A 16,628-nucleotide genomic window follows, 5' to 3' on the forward strand; every position below is an offset into this window, starting at 1 on the left:
TTGTGCAAAGGTACTGTTTAAAAGGTTGGGGAGACCTGCAGTTGGCTGGGACTGAAGAAGTCACTTAGAAGAGTGATAAGACGTTTTTCCCACTGAAAACGCTACGTCCAGATGAACAGAATCAACTTTTTGGGGGTGCTTAAGAGAGTTCAGGCTATACTGAAAAATAAAGGTGATTATAACAAATATTCACTTTCAAGCTCATTAAAATTGTACAAACTCTGCTGTTGCCTTATAATTTGTGTGTGTGTGTGTATATATATATATATATATAATTTTGTACTATTTTCAAACATATTTTCTATCAGTGTAAGGCGAATCCGCTGACACAAGGAGACTGAAGATCTTGGGGCTCCTGTGGAGCAGTCGCTTTCATTTTTGCCTAGCCGTAGCAGCAGCAGCAACAACGCTGAACCCTCGCTCAACTAGTGGTTACCGACAGGACGTGAACGCGGCATTGGCCAGGGGCGGGTAGGCGCTAACCGTGCAGTATGGCGGACGATGGAGACAGTTCGAGCGGACCAGTTGACACAAGCGGTGGGCAGGGGGCAGCGGAGGAGTCGGACGGGCTTGGCCTCGGAGGGATGTTGCTGAATATCAGTATTTTAGTTCTAGTAGCGGTGGTCTGTCTGGTGGTCTACCGACGGTGGGGCAAACGGCTATACTCATACGCGGCCCAGGGCGACGAGGCCTCGGCGCTTCCCAAGATGAGGAGACGGGACTTCACTCTGGAGCAGCTGCGGGAGTACGACGGTATCCAGAACCCCCGCATCCTGATGGCCGTCAACATGAAAGTTTTCGACGTGACCAGCGGGAAAAAGTTTTACGGTAAAGGTGAGTGAGCTGTGGGAAAACAACAATCTTTACGATTGCGTGAGGAAGCTGAGGTGTCCCTTCTTGGGGTGAGTTGTCCCGAACCAAAATTTGGGCGCAAACCGTCGGGGTTAGCCTAGCTCTTCGGCTTTGTCTATGTTTTTGAATGGAGTGCTAGCTGTTAGCTAGCCGCTAGCCGCTAGCACGACTTTTCTTTTGGGGTTGTGACTACAACTAAAGTTGCAGACGTTTGAACCTTATATATATATATATATTAATGTACCGTAAACCTGCGACACTTTCTGTTTAAAGTTATGCAGCCGGGAGATGATTATTACGTTTTAGCATGCTAGTCTGCTAACGCTAGCCTGTTAGCTTGTCGACGTGCACAATGTGCGAGTGTCTGGACTGGACCCGTCGCTTGTTTACAGTGATGGGACTCACAATGCATCAATTCTGTACAGTTTGCATGAATATTTTCACCTCAAATGACCTCAGCACTACTGTACTCGTACTGTATGTTTATTTGCGATTGGGAAAAGCAAGTTTGGGTGCCACTGTGTGAAGTTAAATGGAGTTATAGGGACGAGACTGGCAAAACACGAAAAGAAGATATGACACGTCTTTCACTTAGACAAAACGAATGTGACGGGCCCACAGCCGTCTAACGTGCTACTCTGCATTTTCTCTGGCAAGGCTGAGTCAGCCGTCAACTCTGCAATAAACTATAATTATTCAAACAGCAGTCTCATGTGTCAGTCTGCTACTTCACAATGAGAGGACCGAGCCAAGCAGGCCCTGAATCTGTCCACCTCACCAACTTATGACACACTACCAGAGGCTCAGTGGAGCTGGCAGGACCGTGACATAAACTGTAGTGTATATTAGTCACACTGGATTTAATGCTGGAGAAACAGTTGATAGAAAAGTAAAACAAGGCATAAACTAAATAAATTAAAATGAATAAAGATGTGCAACTTGGTAATGGTGGTGTTTTCTGCTGTTCCATCACCACCTTCCTTGTCAGATCTGATGCATTTGTCATTCATTGTGGCATTAAATAGATCCACCCTTTAATCAGAAATTATATTAAGTCACTTGTATCCCTGCAGTTGTAGCTGTCACTCACAGCTGTTGCTCTGTCTTTCAGGCCTTATTCTGGCACTAATGTGGTCCAGTGAGCGTTTCTTTTTTGTTACACATCAAGTCAACATGAAAAAAAAAAACAGCATGATTCAAATTTAGTAAATGTCTATGTTGCACACTGAAGTTTCGTGTGAAGTGCACGCTGGAGTTTTATCTCTAATTCTCGTGGTTGGTTGTGAAAGGTAAAGAGTACTCCTTATCTTTGAGTTGATTAGCTCTGCTTCATAAACTCTTAAGCAGTGCCAGAGTGAGCATTGATCTGTGTTGGGTTGCACCGTTATATGAGCCTGCAGAGTTTTCACATGCAAGTCAGATGATTGTCCTCTTGGAAGATGATGAAGGATTCAAAACGTGGAGAAAAACTTCAGGAGTTTTATGAGACTGTATATCACTGGTCCCTTTCGAGTGATAATAAAGTCAGATATCAGAAGCAGAAGTCCCTTAGTGTAACACATGTCCTTATAAAAATTAATCTTGCTGGCAGATGTTACAAGACTGGGCTGTAACAAAGGCAGGAAAATACTGGATGTGATCTGATTAGATTACAATGTTTGTTTGACTAAAGCCCTCAGTGCTAATAATGTGGTGAGTTTTGTTGCAGGTCTGGTTTAGAGTAACAAATTGTCATAGGTGACAACAGAGACCTGTCATTTCTGTGACATTTCTACAGGACAAAAAAATTTGTTCTTTTTCTAACAACTGCCTATTCATTGCATCTCTGAAGATTTGCATGATTGATTTTTCTTTCTAATCAGAAGAGTTTGAAGGACTCATTCCTTTTGAGTGGTGTGAACGAGTGAATGTTTGGCATTTCTGCTTGAAAAGTGCCTGTTGACATGATTAAATTTCTGCTTGAGTAACTGTTTAATTGACAGAGTGTTGCAGCCCCAGTTAAACTCTTGTGCAACTCAGGAAATGTACTCCTTAGGTTGCTGATATTGAGTTTCAGATTACAATATGATCATACTAATCTATCTCCAGACTCTAATAAAAACATCAGTAGTGCTCATTCAGCATCTACAATGTGGATGATTTTAAAAACAAACTATTTTTAATGTATTTATTTAGCAGCTTAATGAACGCGTTCATGCGTATTTACTGTTCTTGAAAACGTTTAATGTGAAGCAGCTGCTATCGTCACAAGATGCAAGTCTGAGTTAATCATAAAAGGTTAACTTGTTGCTTTACTGCAACTTCATCTGTATACTTTCCCTTATTCTCAGTAAAACCATGTGATGCTTTTGCGCTGCACACACAGTGGAGTGCAAACACTTTGTTGGTTATTTGATTAGTTAAAGGAGATATGAAAGTACTTTAACTCTTACTCATTCTTGCTGTTGTTTGTTTCTCAGATGGTCCTTATGGCATTTTCGCTGGCCGGGATGCTTCGAGAGGCCTGGCCACCTTCTGCCTGGAGAAAGACATCCTGAGGGACGAGTACGACGACTTGTCAGATCTCAGTGCTGTACAGATGGAGAGTGTTAGAGAGTGGGAGATGCAATTTATGGGTACGCTTATGAAGAGAAAATACACTCGTATTGATTTTGCTCAGATTTCACAACAGCACCCATCATATTAAGTGAGGATCCAAATAGCTAGACAGCACTGACTGAGTTTTAATCTTCTGTTTGTATTGATTTCAAGTTTACTTCACTGTCCAAAAAAGCAAGTTTTTTTTTTTTGCTTTGTTTGTTTTTCCTCGACTGGACCCTCAGGCCTGTCATTTTGGGGGGGGGAAAACACTACTTGCAGTCATTATGTAAGTAGACCCTCACTAAATACTCGTTAGTGACTTATTAGGCTTTTAAAGGTGAGTCAGTGGTGGAAAAACCATCAGTGGACCAAATGGGTCAGCAGCTTCAGTTTGCCCCTTCTTGTAGAAAATATGAAGAAGCAGCTGTAGCTAAGAGCTCTTTTCATAACTCATTAATCTGCTAATGAAGTGACCTGCTGTTTATGCCATATGGGCATTTTTTTTTTTGCTTTTTGCCGTACACCTACGGTGATGCCATAAAGTGTCTCATTTACTCTGGAAACAGACAAATTACTGTGTGTGATATAAAGATCAGAAGTAGCACACTGTCAAATTATATCAGCAGTTATTTTCACTATGGACTATTTGCAGTCTGTAGTTAAAAACCTGCAGTTAATTAAAATCTTTTTTAAGAAAGGGAGGTGTTGAAGGATTTGAAGCTACAAAATTATTTATACTATTGTTATTCATTGATTATCCATAGACTTGAAGTCATTTCAGCTCTGAATGTTTGTTGGTTGTCTGGAGTTGAAAGAAACTTTGGAGTGAACTTGAAAGAGACATGCAAAAAAACAAAAACCTAAAAAACCCTGAAAATATCTCCCGCCACCACATCTTCAGCAGAGCAGTTAACAACAGGAAGCACTGAAACTGGAAGGAAACAAAGGCCTTCATTTTCTGACATGTCATAATCCAAGGATTATTCTGTGCTCGCTGTACATGCAGCACAGTGTTGGATCCTGTTACAGTCTGTCATTTTAAAACTTTCCTCGTGTGATTTACCTCAGATCTACTGTATTAGTGTCTAATTTTGGACTGGAACTCGTCTGAAGTACTGCCGGGCTTCTGCTTGCTTAAATAACACTTTAAAGCAGGACTGAGCAGCTTTGGCTGAGTTGGTGAATCCCAAACTGCAGTTGATTGACTCTTATAAGAGGATGACAGCATGTCATTTACGCTCAGCGCTGTTCCAGCCCAAAGTTGTATCTTGACATCGAGGGCAAATGTATTCGCTTAAGTATTGAGAGAGGTTTGGGAGCTTAAATCACGAGTTGATTAATTTACTGACATAAAACAAATTATAATGTAATAATTTTGGTTCCAGCCTCAAACACTTAAGCCTTCCCAAACTAAGCCTAAAAACTGAGCATCTTTGATTTTTGGACTGTTGCTGATTGTGTCACACATGGGTCAGATGTCTTGTTTTTACCAGCCAAAACCAGTCTGCTGATTCAGCCTCGGGGGTTCAACGGTCACTTTTTGTGTGTGTGGCTTTTAGGGCAGCCAGCAGACATGCAGGTCCAGATTTCTGTTTCTGCCCTACAGTCATTTATAAATCCAGAGAAAATTAGCGAAGCAAATCAAAGCCAAATCTTTATCAGACATGCAATCCCTTATCTCCAAAATGTATTGACCACGTAAGGCAATTGAATGTACCCTGACCAGCTGTCTGACATTTTACTTGGAAACCCAGCCAAACAATTTTTCCATTGTCCGGTTACTTGTAGGTTAGCCGTCTGTCAGGTGATTTTATTGATCACTCAGCCCTTTGTTTGAGCTTTAAATCTGTTCTGCACTTTCTTCCAGAAAAGTATGACTACGTCGGAAGGTTACTGAAGCCGGGCGACGAGCCGTCAGAGTACACAGACGAGGAGGACATCAAGGACCACCTGAAACACGACTGAGAGGTTCCATCACTCCGACCAAAGCCAGGAGCCCCAAACAGCTGTGACAGGGCCCCCCCAGGCCCCCCTAGACCACTTCCTCCATTTCCTCCTGCCCTATTGGCCTATCTGCCACTCCCTTCTCCTGCCCCACTGGCCAAAATCTTCACTCCTGATTCTGCCCGGTGACATGGCTGCTCTGGAAGGGCAGAATTCAAGTGTAAACACCCAGACCTCCCTCTTCTCTCCATCCCACAGAGATCACCACCAACAGAAAGCGATTGACCGCAAAAACCTTCGAGGAGCTTTTTTTTATCGACAGCAAACACATCTGGGGGCGGCGAGAGGCCTCGTGACATTAGATGTATCTGAAACAAAAACCCTAAAATATTTTAATCATTTGTCTGGGGGAGGGGGAAAGTGTGGTCGTCATGGTCGCCGCAGGGCACGGGTGGAGGCTGGTCCGAGGTAGTCAGAGAAACACATTGGTCTGAGATGATCAGTGGACTGGGATGGGGAAGCGGATTTCTCTCTCTTTTTATCTTTGGTTTAGTCACATTGCAACTGAAACTGCTTCAGCTTCGGACAGCTTATCAATCAATCATTTGATTTATTTTTTTTCTTTTGTTTTTTGTGTTTAAGTCATTGTCTCCCCTTGTTCAGAGGGCAGTGCTGTGGCCTAACCAAAGGCAATTGGCAGGGCGTCGCATTTTCCTGTTGTTTGTAGTGTATGCACTACTAGTTTTCTTTGTTTGTCACCATGTGATTGTATTTGTTGAGTAGCATAGAGGGAGGGCAGGGCGGGAGGGCAAATTTTTGTTTTGTTTTCTCTTTTTTTTTTGTTTCCTTTTTATTTTGGATGGGAGGGGGTGGAGGGGTCAGAGGTCCTCGCCATATGAAACTTGTTTTGAATCACATCAGATGGACTGAATCAGTGATCGGGAATACAAAGGGAAGATGACAGGGCAGTCCTAATCAATCGACTCAATTGTTTACATGCCTCACAAGCCAGCTGCAAGTCTGTAGATTCCCCTGAAAATGGTCCAAGTATTAATTGTGCCTTATTTTGTTTGTTGTGTCAGTCCTGACCGGTCTAACAGAGGAGGCAAGCAGAAGGATGGAGGTGTAGGCTTTTCCTAGACTCGGTCCCCCAGACTTTTAAGAAGGCATATGTTCTATCAGTCGTCCATGCACAGACTGTAATATTTCCCCACTTCACAAACTTTGTAAATAGTCCGTATGAATTACTCAGTGTTACTGCCATATTTATGTAGTTGATGAACTCCATATACGTATAATGCTATGTCGTATTGGCCAAACCCCCCCTCCATTGTTTGTTTTTTTTTGTTTGTTTTTTTGTATTTCCTTCTTTGCGTTCTAAACTTCTTTTTAAATGTGGATGAATTTCCAAAGGGGGGGAAAACAAAATACAAGGAGCGTTGCAGTGTGCTGCAGGGTGGGACCGGGAGCTGTTATTGCAGAAAATGTTTTTCAGAGCCGTTGCTTATCCTGTAAATATATCTATCATTTTATTAAAGCATGTGCAACAACAAAGTGAGCTATGCTGAATTCCCACCACATGTATTTAAATGTTGGGCGTGTGTGTGTGCGTGTCTGCGTGACAGAAGCAGGAAGGGATTTGTTCATGCATAATAAATCAATTTGGTTAATAATTGAAGATGTCTGGAATTTATTTGAGATGCGTGATTGGATCGCTAGCAGGAACACAGTTTTCCCGTGTTTTATCACCGTCTTTCCATCAGTCCTGTTTGCTTTCTTCTGACAGCGATGGTGGGGGAACAGTCATGCTGGGTGGCACATGCATGCAGTAATTAGAAGTTCTGTAATATAACTAAGAAGAAAAAAAAAAAGTGCTAAGAGTTTCACAAAATGTGAAGCTGCCTCTAGTAAAGTAAAACCCTTTGTGTTTAACTAGGAACTAAACTTACTGTTTGATACTGCAATAATTTTAAAAAATCTATATGTTGAAGGAAATACTTAGGGTGATGTTAATAATGAGCAAATAACAGAATATTTTTTTACTTCATAGGATTTGAATGAATCACTCAGCCTCATCAGGACAGGTTTGATTTGCTTGCGTAAGACAACCCATACATAAGATATCCTAAGTAGTTAAAATGTGTTTGCATAAAACTGAAACATGACTTGGGTCAACAACACTAATATTTGGATACCGTAGCTCGCTGGTACATTAGCATCAACATTTATAACATGCAAATCTTTGCAAAAGCTGAAATTCGGCCTCCCATTGCTGCACCCTCTGCACATACTGGAAATCTACGCATATATAAACATACTGGATTAATAGTCTTGTGTATGCAAACATTTGCAGTACTGAGCAAAAGTTTTGAAACATCCTTTGGATCCTGTATGGAAGGAAAAACAGTTTGTACAGTTCTAATGAGCTTTGAAAGTCTGTTTTGCATGAGGACCTTTTTTCTTCAACAGAGGCTGAAATCTCTTAGACAAGCTTTCTTGTGATTTCATTAAGCACGAATAGGAATAGTCAGGAATAATTCTCCAGGCTTTTTGAAGGACTTTCAAAGCTCTTCTTTGGATGTTGGATGCATATCGTTCTGATCTCTATCAAGCTGATCCCACACTGCTTCAATAATGTTGAGGTCCAGGCTCTGGGGAGGCCAGTCCATGAATGAGTGTTTTTAGTGATTTTTACTCCACTTCTTGTATAATTTCCCTATTTCAGCCTTTTCTTCCTATTTCCCTTCTCTAAAAACGCCTTCCTGACATTAACCCCTCCATAGAGAATATTTCTGATTGTCTTTAGCAAGCAGCTGATTGATCATCTAACGGTCCAGATGCACGTATCATGATTTTTCCAGTTTCTTACAGACTTTAAGATACTGTCCGTTTGTCAAAGATCATTTTTAGGTCTGCCACGTCTTTTCTCCTCCACTTCTTTATTTTAATTTATTTCTTAAGGACACATTGCACGTCATGCTGAGACATGCCAAGGTTACAGCTGATAGCTCTTTTGGAATCACCTTGTTTTTACCAAAAACCTGTCAAACTGAATTTTTTATTCAACATTCAAGAAGTTTATTGTCATATACACCACAAAACACAAGTGGATACGCAGAGCAATTAAATTCTTACTCTGCAGGTTCCCTTCACATTAAATAAACAAATAACTAAAATAAAGAATAGACTTAACTCTGAGCACAGAAAATAATAAAGTAAACAAGTGCTTATGTAGCTTATGTGTGGGTGTAGTAAGAATTTAAGGTGCAAGTAGTTGCAACACTGTCACAGTGGTAATATATACAGAATATGTAACATTAAAATTGTTTATATTGTATGACGTTGTATTATGTTGTATATAAATGTACAAAATTGCAAATTTACAGGTCAAAGAATTCGACAGCTCGACAATTAGTGAGTTTTCATAGGTTCAAGACAAGAAATCGGAACAAGTGTTGTGTTTTTGTGACAGCCTGGTTGTAACAAGGTAACACTTTGTCCCCCCTCTTGTCCTTCATAGCCACAAAGAATGAGTAAATATTATTTGTGCTTGCTAAGTAATTTCTCCCGGGTTCGCTGTCATATCCAGAGACACTGGAACATTTTTGGTACATGTAACACCAATAATAAACATTAATCCATATTTCAGAGCTGCATTTATTCATTCACGTGGAGCGTAAATCTCTGATATCAACTACTCAACTGCGCCTCCCTCCGCCGCTGATTGATTCGGGAACTTCATCACAACGTGTGTGAGTGAGTGTGAGTTTGGTGTTGGCTGTTGTGGCTCATGCACTGTCGCCGTTGTGTAAAGCCAAAGCGGGTTTCTCCTAATGCTTTCAGCAAGATCACGGATCACGGATGTATCTTAGCTGATTCTCTGCCGAACATTTCCCAGCAGCAGCTCCATCACACACCGCCGACATTTTGGCTGTTTTATCTAAAACCCAAGCTAACCGTGCTGCACTTACACCCTCTAAAACCAACCTTCACCAGACTCGGATCCTTCTGGCTGCTTTCCGGACGGTAAGTGGTGATCCCGTGGAGAGTGTTTGTCCACGTTAAGCGCGAGTTTTTCCTCCGGCTGTGAGGGCGTTGTGTCGGTATGTTTCCCCACCAGGAGCGCAGTAATGGCAGAGCATATGTCCCAGAGTGAGCTGGATTACCCGTTCAAACTTCTGGAGTATTTTAACGGCTTCAGAGTGTCCAAGGTAAACATTTCACGGTTTATCTTCGGGAAGTGTCAGTCTGATTTAATGTGTGTCGATTCAGATTTTCTCCACTATATGCAGGAACTGTTGAAATATTACAAACTGGACTGAGGTGGTGGATCTGCCTATAGTCATAGTTTTTTAACTAAAAGTCTGCCTACCAGTGCAAAGTTGTTAACTTGACAGGTCTTTCCGCAGGTGATATTTTCAGCCTGTGAGCTTGGAGTATTTGACCTGCTGCTCAGGTCCCAGGAGCCTTTGAGTGCCCAGCATGTTGCTCAGGAGCTGGGCACCAGCTTGGATGGGATGGAGAGGCTGCTGGACGCGCTGGTGGGCATTGAGATCCTGGAGGTTGAGAAGACAGATGGAACAGGTGAGGAATAGGAGGAGGCGGGTATAGTGTAGCAAGCAAAAGATCCCTGATTTGTTTCTGGGAGGAGATGCAAACCCCTCGGGGTTGTGTCAGGAAGGGCACAAGGGGTGGAAATCTGTAGAGCTACCCGCTGTGGTGACCGAAAGTAGTTTTTGATGTACAGAGAGAAGGAAACTACAAAAATATGATGGTTTCTCCCTGGGCATGAAAATGATCTCCAGTGTGATCATTCCAAAAAGCCAACATGTCAAATTTAAGCTACATCAGGTAATAATATTATAATTAAAAAATGGTATAATTAAATTGTATGTAATTGTGTAACAGTTACATTTAGCTGCTCTTTAAGGCTTTCATTTTAATTTATTGCTCTTTCTCTTCTATTAAAACAGCTTTGTACAGCAGCACCGACGTGGCAAATCTTTATCTGGCCAAAGGCAGCACCAAATCTCTCCATGACATGATCGTCTACCAATCCCAAACCATCTACCCACTGTGGAACAACTTGGTGGATGCTGTCAGGTCTGTGTATTCACATGGGACCACATCAGGCTAAAATACCACACAAAACGAGCTGATTTAACAGGGCTTTTAGAAATGTTTGCAGATGTAAAGCAACCATTCTCTTTCGCTTTGTGTTGTTTTCATGAGCACAAAGAATTGTTCCTTATCCTCTGTCATCATGCAGGGAGGGGAAGAATCAGAATGAAAAGACATTCAGCCTTCCAGCAGAGGAGGTCTTCCAAGCCATTTACAGGTTGGTGTTGATCCCGCTGCTTCAAGTGTGGCTTTGAGCTTGTTAGGATTCAGTATATGAACCTAAACTGTACCGCACAGATCAGAAGAGGACATGCTGAAATTCATGGGTCTCATGAACTCGTCATGGGTTCTGGATGGACATGACGTTGTGACAGCGTTCAATCTCTCCGGCTTCCAGAACGTAGTAGATCTTGGAGGTAAGAGGCTGTCAGGGATGCTCTGACATCTGAGAGGGGCTATTATTCTTCCCAAGAAGGCAAATAGATATACACACACCTATCAGACATAACATTATGTCCACCTTTAAGTCGTTTAAGTTGCGAGGTGGGGCCTCCATGAATCGGGGCTGTTTGTCCAGTACATCCCATACATGCTCAATTGGATTGAGCTCTGGGGAAACCGGAGACAAGTTAACATCTCAGTCTCGTTGTTGTGCTCCTTGAACCATTTTTGCTTTGTGGCAGGGCACATTATCCAGCCTTCACTCCCCCACATGCATCAGTGTCTCTTGGTGACTCATCATCCTGTCGCTGGCTCACCACTGCTCCTTCGTTCGACCACTTTTGACAGATACCGACCTTTGCAGACTGGGAACACCCCACAAGAGCTGCAGTTTTGGAGATGCTCTGACCCAGTCGTCTAGCTATCACAATTTGGTCCTCGTCAGACTCGTTCATCTCCTTAAACTCACCCATTTTTCCTGCTTCTAACACATCAACTTTGAGGACAAATGTCCACTTGGTCCCAGATATATCTCGCCCAAATAGGTGCCATGAAGAGGAGATAATCAGTGTTATTCACTTCACCTGTCAGTGCTCGTAACGTTATACCTGATTGGTGTAGATACCTCAAATTCATGTATACCAAAAATGAACATTTTGAAGGATTGTTCCCTCTGATAAATGTTGATCGCTGTTTATGAACGATTGCTAGGTTGCACTGGTGCTTTGGCCCGCGAGATGGCAAAGGCGTATCCCTCATCCACCGTCACAGTGTTTGATCTCCAGCAGGTCGTGGAAGTGGCTCAGAAGCATTTCTCTCAGGAGAATGATGCTATTGTATTTCAGTCTGGTAAGTCTGCTATGGATGATTTAAAACACCTTAAATGTTTAAGAAAAAACATACATGGGGGTGGCTGTATGTCACCTACTAATCAGAAGGTTGGTAGGTTCATGATCCTCTGCTACTAACACCAGGTTGCTCTCCAATGCTTGCGTCTGAGTATGAATGTGTGTGAATGTTAGATAGAAAGTACTTCCCTAGAAAGGGCATAGAAAAATGTTCAAAACCTCCTGTTTGCAAGGTGCAGCCAATCAGAAAAAAGCTGGGTTAAAAAAGAGGAGGAAAGGAGCTTAAACATCTTGTTTTGGTTATTTTGAAATCTGAATCATGCATAGAATCATGGAAGTAGATATAATAGGTCCCCTATGAGATTAGTTAGGAAAAAAGCATTTTTTTCTTCACTGTAACCAATAAACTGGTAAATACGTCTTTATTAATGCTGCGCCCTCTACGTGCAGGAGATTTCTTCACTGGTGAAATCCCCACTGCAGACTTGTACGTTCTGGCCAGAATCATTCATGACTGGCCTGAAGAGAAGTGCCTGACGCTGCTGAAGAAGATCTATGACATGTGTGCACCAGGTCAGTACACCAGGTACATGTGGGGGTTTGTTGTTTTAGCGACAAACCACTGAATGTGAGATCTGTCAAGTCTGGGAAAGTAGAGAAGTAACAGCTTCAAAAGCGGACAAGTTATGTTCAGTTTGTGTCAAAATGAGACATTTTCTTACCAGAGTTAGTGGCCAGCTTGAAAATAGCCACTGTTATTACATTTCATATTGCTAATGAGCTTCATCAAAAGAGTAAGAATAATATGAGTATATTATTGAGCGATCAAGTTTGAAGTTGACATTTCTGAGCTCCCAGTTGGAATTTTCATCTGGAACGTCTCCTCAACTCAGAGTCAGAGCAACCCCACCAATCCTGAGGTAATCACAATCACAGCCATAGATGGTGGCTGTGATGTAAACAGTAGTAAAACTGAAAAACTTGTCATCTGTACTGCCATTGTTGTGTATTTGTAACTCAGCCCACTCATCAGGCTCTATCTTTGAATGCCCTGCAGCAGTGTTTTTAAGCACAGAAAACAAGTATTACATTGTTTTTCTTGTGACACGTGAATAGCTCGACCTTGGTAATAATGAAAACAAATCCCATTTTTCTTCGTTTTTGCAACTTTACTGCCGACACTCCCAAGTTCCGACTTCCGTGGTATCTGGAGCACAGCATAAATAACAGTTTTAGTAATTGTTTCCATTTGTTAATGATTTGACCTGTATTTTATCTGCTGCACTGTAAGATGTTCACAAACCTGCTGGCCAACACTAGTTTACTCCACCAAGTACTAAATCATGTGTTTCGAGGGGATCAAACACTTATTTCACTCAGTAGAGTACACATTGTTGCTATATTTTCTCAATTTTTCATTTGATTATTATACTTATAGCAGTTTTTGTTTCTATTTGAAACAAAAACTGCTTTCAGTATCTTTGTTTGTCCTCCTGCCAGGCGGCGGCGTCCTGCTGGTAGAAGCGATGCTGTTTGAGAACAGACGAGGGCCCATCATGACTCAGCTTTTCTCCCTCAACATGCTGGTGCAGACGAAGGGCAGGGAGCGCCCACCGTCCGAGTACACACACATGTTCAACAAGACCGGCTTCAAGAACATTCAGGTCTGCCGCACGGGCAAATCTTATGATGCCATATTGGCCATCAGATGAGCTCAGACAGAGAACGGGATGCTTAGAAAGCATCTGTCAAAAGTCTGGGAAATTAGAGAAAGGTTAAGTGGAAACTTCAAGGCCTCGATAAGGAACAGATGTCAACATCAAACTGTAAACTGTGGGGAGAAAAAAAAAGTTGTCCACATGGATCTCCAGTTTATGTTATCGTCAGCACCAATTATTTAATATTTTGAAATTTTTCTTACAGTTCACCTTGTCTTTCGACCACACCTCTGGTTAGAGGTTGCTGCTGTGATAGATAATATCTTTTAGTCATACTTGCGTCTATAAGTAATGTTCTCACCTTTCACCAAGCAAAATAAGATTCAAGAATGGGTTCAGATTTTAAAAAAAATTTAACATTTGATGAAGATTTTCTCTCTTGATACCACTCTTATGGTTGTATGCTAAATATGAAGCTACTACTACCACCAGAAGCTTGTTAACTTAACATTAAGCTAAGCTAAGCTAAGCTAACAAGTAACTGTTTAGCATAGTTAGCATAAAGACAAAAGTAGGTTAACCTGCAGATATGTTTAATTTACCTTAACTAAATAAATACACTAAGCTAATAAGCAACTGGTTAGCTCAGTGTCGAGGCTCTGACATGAATTCATTGCTCAAGAGTTGTTCACCATATTGAAGATGACACAACAAGTGTTTGCATGGGAAATGTGTGTTCCCCAATGGGTTGGCTCTCGCTGGGTGAAAATGGTTGCAAAATATGTGCAGGACCAAAATCATCCTAGTGATTGCTTTGGTTGCTAGCACATTGCTTGTAGTTTTTCGTGGTTGTCTGCAAATACTCATCTAGCTGAGAACTAGTACATTTTTACAATTTGTAAAAATTTGTACAATTTGTAAAAATGTTACGCAAAGTGGAAATGGAGAAGCCGTGCCTCACCACTGGAGGCAAGCATGTTTCACAAGTTGCAACTTTTACTTTGAAGGTGACGAATCTTTATTTCTAGCTTGTGTTGGACTTTTTGCAGTTTCACTAAAGTTCGGAGAGTGGCTGGGAAGTGTTTGTAGTCAACTCTGTCACTTCCAGTCAAACTAGGACAGCAGCAACATGCTAGCAACCAAAGCAATGACAGAGAGTTTTTCACCAGTTGGTTGAACTGGTACCTATGGCATTTAGAAGCTCCTTGTCTACGTCCCAGCGACTACTATCAACTTCAAGAAACTGGTTGGGGTATACTCACTTCCCTCAGAGTCAGTGGTTGCCAAATGATCACAGGCCATTTGACTGGCTTGTGTGACTGGGGCTTTATTTACTTGATCCTACATTATCACTGTGATCATCACACATCCAAATTGGTGGACGAGTTAATGTCAACACTGACGCTCGCTTCTCTTCTCTTTTATGACTATTTTTTATGCCTATTCAACCAGAATATTAGACCAGTATATCATAGTGGGCACTGCATATGCACCCCAAAACCTTTTTAAACATTTTTGCACAAAGTTAGTTTTATAATTTTGAATTACATCCAGACTTCAGATATAATCTGATCATAAACAGTTTTTAACCAGATAAAGAAAAAAGTCATTTTCACACTGTTGGGAAAACTGACCCTATAATATTTGTTCATGCAAAAATCAGACTGTAAACCTGCTGCCATCATTGCTTTCATTGTTCTACACAATATTTTCTCAGTTGTGTCTATCTTGCAATGTGTCATTTCTCAGTCTCTGTAGAAAAGTCAGTTTTGTCTGTCTTGTAGATCTTACCAAGTCTGTGCTAGATGTGTGTGTCTTCATGTATTTAATGATTCTGTTTCACTCACAGGAAGACACATCAGACTAATAAAGTTCAAATAGGAAAAATACTGACCTTTAAACTTAAAAAAAGTGATGTGATGTGTGTGAACGTGCGCGTGTTCCCAGCTTTCCTGTTCACTGTGACGAGTGGAAGATGAGACTCAACTGTATTTAACCCTTTATGATCACCTCTGTTTACCTTCATCATTCCTCTGCTGCTATTATGAAGTTCTCACTGTGTTGGCTGGTTGAAGAAAAAAGAATCACTCGGGTGCTGTTTAAAAAACCCTCTTTGTCGATGTCTGGTGCATTTTGTCGTTTTATGTTTTATTTTTTTATGATGTCAGTTAGCGAGGCTTCAGGAACTGAAGCTCTTGTTCACACCAGAAGCCGACTCGCATCAAATCGGCTCCTCATAGCTGCTGATAAGTTCACACGTGAATTAAAACATGTGTTAATGGAGCTGTGAGATTATGTTTTATTAGCATGTGTGTCACTGATGACATGTAAATGTAGAATAACAACATGTGCAATAGAAATGGAGCATTTGAGTCACCGGACCCTCCTCCTCCTGCTCATTCCTGTAAGCATGCATCCTTCAGACACACATCTTGGATATTCTGTACAAAAAGTTCATTTGAACAAAAAATATTATGTTTATAATTTTTTGTATTAAAAGTATTGCATGTAAACACAGCCACAGGGTGTTGGGAGTTTGTCCTTGTAGCTGATACTGTGATAGTTCTTTAGTCTTAAATATTTATTAGTTAATGTTTTTACAGCCTCCCTGAATTTTTGCCTGGACTTTACACAGTTTACACATTAGTTATTGAATTACTATTATGTTAAATTGTTCTTTGTTACCAAAGCAGCAATTTTAAGAAGTCATATCCAATATGTAATGTGATCATTTGTCTCGGTTTCTCCTGGCAAAAATTACGAGGATCCAAGAATTATAGATAATGAGTCTTACAGTTTTTTTTTATTTATAATATGGTGTATCCATGAGCAAACTATGCAAAGTATAATAAAATACTTCATTTCACTGAGATATTTTCTTTTGCCTTTTATTCAGCTATTCTGCGTTAACGGGACTATTTTATTAAAGGCTATTTTCAGTGTTTTGCTTGCTGTAACTTGCAAGTTTCCTAGCTTCTGGGATAAATATTCAGATATTATCAAACTGCTTTCATAAATGAGCTGATACAGTATGTTGTAAATAATATCGAAGAGCACAGAAAGAAACACAAAAAGGGGCGTATCAGTAAAGAAAGTGATTATATTGATCTAGGAAACCTTTACGAAGGGAAGAAAATGTGTCCTTTTCTCACTAAATGTTTGTTTTTATGTTGCTGATGGTCTG

The 16,628-nt window shown here is 41.0% G+C and overlaps 2 protein-coding genes across 2 annotated transcripts; both read left to right on the plus strand.

The window, feature by feature from the left end:
• Window positions 1-397: 397 nt before the first annotated feature.
• pgrmc2 (progesterone receptor membrane component 2) lies at window positions 398-7,054 on the plus strand. Its single transcript, XM_085442655.1, has 3 exons — window positions 398-834; window positions 3,312-3,467; window positions 5,300-7,054. Exons 1-3 carry the CDS (start codon window positions 492-494, stop codon window positions 5,395-5,397), a joined length of 597 nt encoding a protein of 198 aa, XP_085298781.1. The 5' UTR covers window positions 398-491; the 3' UTR covers window positions 5,398-7,054.
• A 2,040-nt stretch (window positions 7,055-9,094) lies between these two features.
• Window positions 9,095-16,314, plus strand: asmt2 (acetylserotonin O-methyltransferase 2). Its single transcript, XM_085441817.1, has 9 exons — window positions 9,095-9,402; window positions 9,497-9,587; window positions 9,786-9,960; window positions 10,350-10,479; window positions 10,646-10,714; window positions 10,795-10,913; window positions 11,650-11,787; window positions 12,237-12,359; window positions 13,287-16,314. The coding sequence occupies exons 1-9, from the start codon at window positions 9,167-9,169 to the stop codon at window positions 13,496-13,498; spliced, it is 1,293 nt and encodes a 430-aa protein (XP_085297943.1). The 5' UTR covers window positions 9,095-9,166; the 3' UTR covers window positions 13,499-16,314.
• Window positions 16,315-16,628: the final 314 nt, after the last annotated feature.

Source organism: Copadichromis virginalis, linkage group LG19 (assembly GCF_057382275.1).
Source record: "Copadichromis virginalis isolate Kocher_CV1m ecotype Utaka linkage group LG19, C_Virginalis_male_GT1.1, whole genome shotgun sequence".
In the NCBI taxonomy this organism is placed as follows: Eukaryota; Metazoa; Chordata; class Actinopteri; order Cichliformes; family Cichlidae; genus Copadichromis; species Copadichromis virginalis.